The sequence below is a fragment of the Crocodylus porosus genome, unplaced genomic scaffold, assembly GCF_001723895.1.
Source record: "Crocodylus porosus isolate Cpor-Errol unplaced genomic scaffold, CroPor_comp1, whole genome shotgun sequence".
Classification (NCBI taxonomy): Eukaryota; Metazoa; Chordata; order Crocodylia; family Crocodylidae; genus Crocodylus; species Crocodylus porosus.
The window spans coordinates 7,713,541-7,721,683 of NW_017728939.1; the positions used below are offsets into that span (position 1 = coordinate 7,713,541).

Below are 8,143 nucleotides of genomic sequence, written 5' to 3' on the forward strand. Positions count from 1 at the left end.
AATGCTAGTGCCTCACCCAAGCCTGCCCGGGCAGCTTCCCTAGATCCCAGCCCTCTTCCACCTGGGAGGCACTTTTCAGGCCTCCTGCAGCTGGAAGCAGCTCTGATCCTCTCCTGCAGCCCCTGGTCCCAGTGGGAGAAACCAGACAGCAAACAGTCCTGCTCCATCTGCCAGATCCTTAATCTCTTCTCCAGCTCTTACCCAGGCACGACCCCTCTCCATCACACACACGGCGCCCTAAGCATTTTTCCAGCTCTTCCTGACATGCCTTCCAGTTGGCCAAGCCCTGGTGCCAGCAAGTCACGCAGTACGCCAGGCACGGGGGCTCTACAGCCAGAGACGTCTGGGAGGGGGGCTGCCACTGCCTGGCTCCCTAAATGCTCTGTCTCACTGCTGGCCTCGTCTAGCTTGTCTACCTGGCTGCAGGCTCCCAGCCCCGAGGGTGGTTGCAGCTCTGCTGCTTCCCAGCTCCTTCCTCCCGTGCACCTGCCCCAGTCACCCCCTCTCACCTGGCCCCCCAGGGTCTCCTCCAGGCAGAAGCAGCGGGTGTACACCTTCCCCTCCGACTGGGGGTTGATCTCGATCAGGTTGTTGTTCTGCAAGGCCTCTGCTTGCCTCCGGGTTTTGGGGGCTTCAGAAGGGCACTGTGCAAAGGGGAAATGGGAACTCATCAGCCTGTGAGGCCGGGGTACCGGAGCCATGCAGGGGCTGGGAGCTGAGCACGGCCACCAAGCCCCCATGCACAGACAGGATGCAGGAGGGCAAAACTCAAAAGATCCTCCCCCAGGGACCATTAGGGAAAAAGGACCCCCAGGCTTCGACTGACAGCTGGAGGCAGCAATGGGGATGCACGATCCTCTGCAACAAGGAGCATCTTCCTCCTGCCCGGGGAGGGAGGATGCTCTGGTGCTCAGAGCACCAGGCTGGGATGCAGGCCTTTGTTCAACCCCCAGACTGGCCACAGGCTTCCTGTGTGATCCGGGGGCAAGTCACTGTCTGGGCTGTGCCCAGATGCCAGAGGGGTGACAGCCAAGTATGTATGTGGAGAGAGCCCCACCAGCCCCAGGCGAGACCAAGAGACCTGGGGCTTTCGGGAGACCCTGGACAGTGAGGCTAATACTCACCCCGCCAGCTGAGATCTCGCAGCAGCTTTCCTGCATGGCCAGCTCTGGGCTGCAGTAGATGTGCGCCTGCTGGATGTCGAACTGCAGGGGTGGAAACACGTGGACCCCATCAGAGCCACAAAAAAAGGCAGCCCCCACTCATAGGGAGCCTCTGCATGTCCCTGCCCCGTCTAGAGGACGAACCCTGTTCCCCCTTGCTGCAGGCCACGGGCCCGGGACACGTGTGTGCAAACGCACTCCCTCTGACTGCTTTCCTCTCCCTCGCCCCGGCCCTTCCTGCCCAGACTGGCCCCGTCAAGACCCATGCACGGTGACCCACCTGGACTGGCGCGCCCTGCACGGCATCCAGGCCGATGAAGGTGTTGCCCTTGCTGGCCACCGCCTGCCAGGGCTCCAGGGGCTTGGCGGAGATGTAGCTGCAATCGATGTGGACCGAGACCCCCCGGCTCTGCACGCTCAGCACCATCTTGTGCCACTTCTGGTCCAACAGGGAGGTGACCCCCTTCCCGGTGAAGACCGTGCTCACAAACTCCTTCTCCTGGCCCTTGACCTGGAACTCCAGGCTCCTCTCTTTGCCGTGGACTGCCAGGGAGAGCTAGGGAGAGAGGAGATGTGCTGGCTGAGGGCAATTTCTACAGGGGCTGGGGGGGAAAAGACAGACAGGGCCAGTCATAAGGACAGGGCCCAGTGGGCCGGAGGAAATCTGCAGAGAGTGGCATCTGCAAAGACCGTGCCTGGTAATCGGGTGCTTGGATGGCTAAGGCCAAGCTATCGTGCAACCATTGGCACCAGCCAGGCAGCTTCTTCCACCATGTGGAGTGAGGCCTGGGGCCAGTTGCAAGGCAGGATCCCAAGGTGGCACAGCCCGTGGCACACAGGGGACCCGTTCCACACCCCGCAGGTGGCACTTTGCACAGCAGGTCATTGCTCCCATGCACGGGGACAGAGCAGGGAGCCTGCATCTCCTTGACGCCATGGCTGGCATGGCCCAGAGAGCGCATGACGTTGGCCAACCAACAGCCATCAGCTCCCAGGGAAAAGCTGACTGGCAACCACCCTGCACCTGGTCTATTGGGCGACTCTGGAGCCTGTGCTGTGGTAAAGCCAGCGGGAGTGGGGCATGAAACACCAAGGGGAGGGCGAAAGCAGGAAAGGAGAGTGCTGCAGGCCCGGGGTACCTGGGGGTAGCCCTGCTGGTCGGTGATCTGGAAGAGATACCAGTCCTCCTTGCTGCTCTTCTTCTTCAGGAGCAAAGTGATGACGAGGGTGAATTCCTGAGGCAGGCCAAGGGGGAACACCTGCCTGGGAGTGGGGCAGGGAGAGGAGGAAAAGAGACATCAGTGGAAGCACAGACTAGCATCGCTATGGGGAGCTGTCTCCTCCCTTAGCCCCGCGGGAGCTGTCAAGGCAGCACAAGCACCTTTCCGGCACGGAGCCTGGCGAGCTGCGTGTGTGTAGGTGTGTGTGTGGACCCACAAGGACATCTCTGCCTCTGAGAGCTTGGATCCACATGCCTTGAGACCAGCCCAGATGCTGCCTGTGCAGGGCTCAGGCTGTGCACGTGCCTGCAGGGGTCTCTGGGAGTGAGACCCACCCATTCATCTGCATCCACATGTGCACGCATGCATGCACCGCTGCGTGAGTGAACATGGGCACAGCCATCCAATCAGGTGTGAAAGCGTGTGCCCTTCCATGGGTGTGTGGGCATGAGACCAACTCAGAGGCACGTGAGCATGGGTCAATGTGCACGGATCTTGCAAGTGATGGATCTGGGCAGGCGTAAGGATAAAGAGACCCCCCGCACCTTTAGGGCACTCTTGGATTCCTGTAAACCCCCAGCACCATCGCTCCCAAACGCAGCTCCCTTTGGGCATGCAGCAGTGCACCCAGGCCAGGAGATGCGTGGCCGGAGATGCCATCCCCCCTAGACTGCATGTCTCATCAGTGCGTGACGGGAGCTGGGGAGCCTGTGGCTGGAGACCTGGAGGCCACACAGACAGCACAGCTCCGGTCAAAACAGACCCAGCTCGTGTGCTGGCGAGAGGGAAGAAGGGGGGCTGAAGCTGTTTGTCTCAGTGCTGCAGGAGAGAAGCCAGCGCTTTCGAAACAGGAGATAAATCAGAGGCAAACAGCAGGAGGGATAACCAGGCCCAGACAATAGGGGTATGTATACAGGGAGGAAGGGTCCATCGGTTTGTCCTTCTGGCAAGCTCCCAGTGCACCGGTGCTCCTGGGGAAGATGCCCCAGTGCCCCTCCTACAGGACCCTAGCCCCCCCACGTGCCATGCAGCATCTCTCCACTGCACCATCTCCCTCACACACCCATAAGAGCCCTTCCTCCTGTGGGGAAGAGCCCAAACCCCTGCGGCTGGCAAGCGACACAGCCCCGCTCCCCCCCCAGGGACTTCCTTCCCTGCACAAACAGAAGCCGCTTCCCACTTTCCATTCCCCTCAAGCCAACAAGAAGGAAAACAGCCCGACCACAGCCCCCGCACTCCACCCCCCGAACCGGGCAGCACCGACAAGTAGGGAAAGCAGCAAGAAGCCCAGGCCAAGACCTGCTCCTCCTCTGCCGTGGCAGCTGCCAGCAGCCGGGCCTACTGCTCCGGGCACCTGGACGGCAGATCAGACAGTGCAGGAGGCCTGGAGGGCTCCGCAGGATGGATTAAGCTGGAGCACGTGCCAGCTCCAGCTGCCGAATTGCTCCTGCTGTTGCAATCGCATCACCCAGGCATGAGTCAGTCCATCTCCGTACAGGATGCTTCTCCCAGGCTCCTGTCCCAGGGCACTGACTGTTTGCATTGGGCTTGGGCTTGGGCATGGCCTGGGCACTTGCAAGATGATGGGGATCTTGTGGTGCTCAGCTCATGCAAAGGGACCTGAAGCCAGACTGCAGGGCATGGGCAGGATCAGAGCAGTGAACTCCCAGCAGGCACAAGGGCATTGGGCCAGGAGGGCTGCGGCAGCTCGTGGGGGGGCCGGGTACAGCAGCTGGAAGTGAAGGGAGATACTTCTCACCCACACAGGGGTCTGGCAGGAAGACTATGTGAGCAGCGGGACCCATCTCCTCAGCCATCAGGGTTTTCCCTGGGTCGGGCGCACTATCAGAATGGCCTCATCCACCCCCAAAATGCAGCTGCATCTGGGGCGGAGCATGACAGCCACTCAAGGCAGCACGAGAAAGTCTGCTACCTGGAGCAAAGTTGCAGGGGAACCTGTGGAAGCAGTGGCACGGTCCGGACACCTGGGTTCTCCTTGCCAGAAGTCACGGGAAGGAGGCAGTGGCCAGATAGGCAGTGGGACCGGGATCCCACCGTGTGCTGCATGATCCGGCGCTCCTGCCCCATCACTGCTGCCCCTCGCTCGGATGGCCGGGCCAAAGGCATTTTGCAAAGGCAGGACTGACTCGCCTATCACACTCAGTGGGGGTTCAGCTGCAGTTTGGAGAGCCAACTAGGACCCACCACAGCTCCGCTGACCTCCTCTGGCAGCCACCAACACGTCCCACAGATCCCAACCCAGGCTCAGGCGGTGGAGGACCCACATCTGCTCAGCTGGGACCCAGAGGGGCCACCCCTTCCCTGCGTGGCAATAGATGTCGTGTTACTTAATGGCAGCCTCCATGGTGACGTGCACTAGACAGACACAGAGTAGGAGATGGGCCTGGCCCCACAAGCAAATGATACCCACAGAGGCTGGAAGCGCGGAGGCGAGGTGACTCCTCTGAGGTCACACAGAGAGGCTGTGGCAGAGATGGGCAATGACCCTCCTCCCTGCCCTTGCAAAGCCTAAAGCAGGGTGCCAGCCTGCTGGGCTGCAAGCAGGGAGGAAGGCAACCCCAGTCTACACGTTACTGATCCCCAAGCCTCTGGGGCCTCCTCCTGGGTTATAGACACTACTTCCACACACCAAACATGTCCATGGCTCCAGCATGCATCTGCAGACTGCAGGGTGACCCCAGCTCAGAAAGCAAGGGGCAAGCATGGGTCTCCAGGTCCCTTGGACAGGGGGACAGAGCTGACCCCAGCTCCAGCACGGTGCAAGTACCAGGCGAGGGAGGACTCCCACCTCGGCCCCCAGACAAACGTCCAGACTGCAGCCAGGTTTGCTGGCCCTGCTGAGGCTGGTGCTGCTGGCTGGCCTCATCTCCACCACCCCAAGCGTTCCCTGAGTCTCTGCTCTGGAGTGGGACCAGTTTCCAGGACTGGGAGAGACTGGGTGGGTAAAAGCTCTGCTGGGAGTTGGCAGCACCTCAGAGCTGTCGGAGTCAGCAGGGTGGACAGGTATGGAAAGAGGCTCCAGGGACCCTCAGCAGCTCCCATAGGGGCGGGGATGGCAAGACACTGCTCTGAGGCACTGCTGCCCTTCCAACCTGGTGGCAGACCTTGGGTCATGAGACCCAGCGAGGCAACGGGGCCTGTGCAAGTCTTTGATGGGAGCAGGGATTGAACCCAAGGGCCTAAGACCGAGGATCCTTCCTCCCCACAACTGCCCATCCTCCTAGCAGCTTGCATCCTTTCATGAGATATCTCTGGGCCTGGCTAGGTCCCCAGCCAGCTCTGATGGGACTGGGCCAGCGCTGGGAGGAGCCGGTGAAGGTGGCAACACGGAGGGGAGGCATTCGTACGGCCCATGGCCTGTGCAACCAGCTACCTCTCACGCTTTCGAGGCCGCTGGTCCTGACTCACTTCCATGCCTGGAAGGCTCAAGCAGTCGAGCTCCCAGCACTTCGCACACAGCCCGTGCAGGAAGCACTGGGCAGGGGCACACAACGTACACGCGTGCCTCGCTGGGCACTGCAGAGAGCGGCGACCCCCAGGCCTGTCCCAGCAAGTAGCAACTACCGCTGGGGAATGGCACGGCAGGACCCGACCCCCCTGCTCGGATGCTCCCAGGCCCTCGATGCAGCCTCTGCAAGCCCAGCACGTGGGAGAGCCCATCCCCAGCCAGCCGCACGCAGGGTCGGGAGGGGAGAGCGCCAGCGGCTCCGTCTAGAAGCTAAGTCAGGGCTAAGCATTTCCATGGGCCAGTCTAGCCCCCTCCCCTGCCGGCGCCTGGCCAAGCGTGGGAGAAAAACACACGCCTGCCGGAGCAGGCATTGCGTAAGCCTGGCCCACTGCCCGGCCCATCGCCTCCCAGCATGATTTACTTTCTAGGATTGAGGCATCCTCAACAGTGCTCACCCTGTGGCCCCAGCCTGAGCCCCCCCTCCAGCTGGCACCTCTGCGCCCTGCCACCTCCCCAACCCCCACCCAGTCCAGGGGGAACGAGCCCCCACTGCCAGCAGCTCTGCAGCACCCATTTGGCATCTCCCACACTGGTGCCATCCAGCCCGGACGCAAGCATCCGGCCTATTCCCCGAGGTCTCGGCTGGGTTACAAGCCGCACCCTTGCCCTGGGTCTCTGCGGCGAATGCCAGAGGAGCTCCCTGCTGCCAGAGGCTCCTGGAGGGCACATCTAGCAAGGGCTGGGCTAGACGGAGTCATGTGTACCCGCCCCCCGCCTGGGATGATTCATCCACTCTAATTCACCACCTGCCATCATGCATGACGCCGGGGGAAGAAGCCAGGGGCAAAGGAACTGCTCCAGGGCCTGCTCTCCATGCACAAGACAGACAGCAGGACGTGCTGCCCAGAAGCAGAGGTTTGGCTCCAGGACTCAGCGAGAAGATCCCACTACTGCTCCACTGTGGCACTGTGCGGCCCCCAGCTGCCGCCCTCCAGCCCCGGGGAAGCCATCCTCTGAGTCCTGCAGTGAGCACAAGTATTGCCAGCTCCCACCTAACATACCCGTGCTGGAGCCCGGGAGCATGGTTAAGTACAACGCTGCCGGGCTGCAGAGCAACACACCCCCGGCGCTGGGTAACGCCCTGTATAGCTACTGCTGCACCCTCTGTGCACTGGATGACCTCTGCACAGATGCTGCAGCTGTGTCCTCAACCCTCTGCATCCCGGGACCCCTTCCCTTCTCCTGCTCAGGCTGCACCTCCACGCTGAGGCCGGAGGGCTGCCTCCGCACGGATGCCCCACACAAGGGCAGCTGGGCTGCTTCCGGTGGCAGCGATGGAGCAGCATAAAACCAGATACACAAAGAAAGGCAGGATGCTGCCTGGCGGCAGGGAAAGCAGCTAACACCACCCCGTGCACTTGCCCAGAGGCCCAGCTCCTGTATATCAGCAGAGATCAATATTCTCAAGCCATGGATCTGCAGAGCCACGCCAGGACCCCCTGCACCCATAAATGTGAGAGCGGGAGGCATCACCGCACTCACGGCAGTCACCCCTGCGCGGGTCAGAGCCAGGACAATGGAGCGGTCACCAGACAAGCCAGCTACAGTACGGATGCCCCACAGAGCCAGGCTCTCTGCCCATGATCGCGCACAGCCGCCTGCACAAAGGGCTCTGGTATGACCCAGGGCATGCAGCGGTGTTTTAGGGCAATGGCCAGTCAGCGCATGACGACTGGTTGGAGGTGAGCAGCCACCAGAAACATGGGCACGTGCAGAGATTTGCGCCCCAGGCACCCAGATTGAAAACAGAGCAAAGCCAAGTAACCCCCAGCCACCTCCCTACTGTGTCCACTCGCTCCCGCCAGCAGGAACCACGGGCATGGCGCCCCACTGCCAAGAGATTCAAGTCCCATCTTCCTGGCCTTTCTACCCACTAACCCTTCATCTCCTGACAGCATTAAGACCCTGGCCACCAAGAAATCAGCCAGACACTCACTCCGTGGGCCGGACCAGGGCAGTGCTGCCCAGCCGCAGGATCAGCGGCCCTTTGGGATTGCGGATTTTCTTGATGGATGAGGTCTTCAGGAGAGCAAACCTTTTAATGAGGTTAAACCCTGTGGGGGAGAGAAAAGAGGAGCCCGGGTGAGACCAGGCCGAGCCAGCAGAGTCCATGGGTTTTTTTTTTTTTCCTGTTTTTTTGCACCGGTCCTGGAAGCACTGCAATACCAGGTCAATGCATGGAGTGGATGGAGCACGCTCCAGCTGGTAAGTCTGGTGTGGTACCGCATGGG

The 8,143-nt window shown here is 61.3% G+C and overlaps 1 protein-coding gene across 1 annotated transcript in view; it reads right to left on the bottom strand.

Annotated features, from left to right (window-relative positions):
* The window catches only part of COL16A1 (collagen type XVI alpha 1 chain), a 61,788-nt gene that overhangs the window by 44,895 nt on the left and 8,750 nt on the right, over positions 1–8,143 (bottom strand). Inside the window, exons 4-8 of the mRNA XM_019547540.1 lie at positions 7,849–7,966; positions 2,303–2,426; positions 1,444–1,719; positions 1,125–1,205; positions 510–644 (exon numbers count right to left, since the gene is read on the bottom strand). Coding sequence (XP_019403085.1) covers positions 510–644; positions 1,125–1,205; positions 1,444–1,719; positions 2,303–2,426; positions 7,849–7,966 — 734 coding nt within the window. The remainder of the gene's footprint in view (positions 1–509; positions 645–1,124; positions 1,206–1,443; positions 1,720–2,302; positions 2,427–7,848; positions 7,967–8,143) is intronic.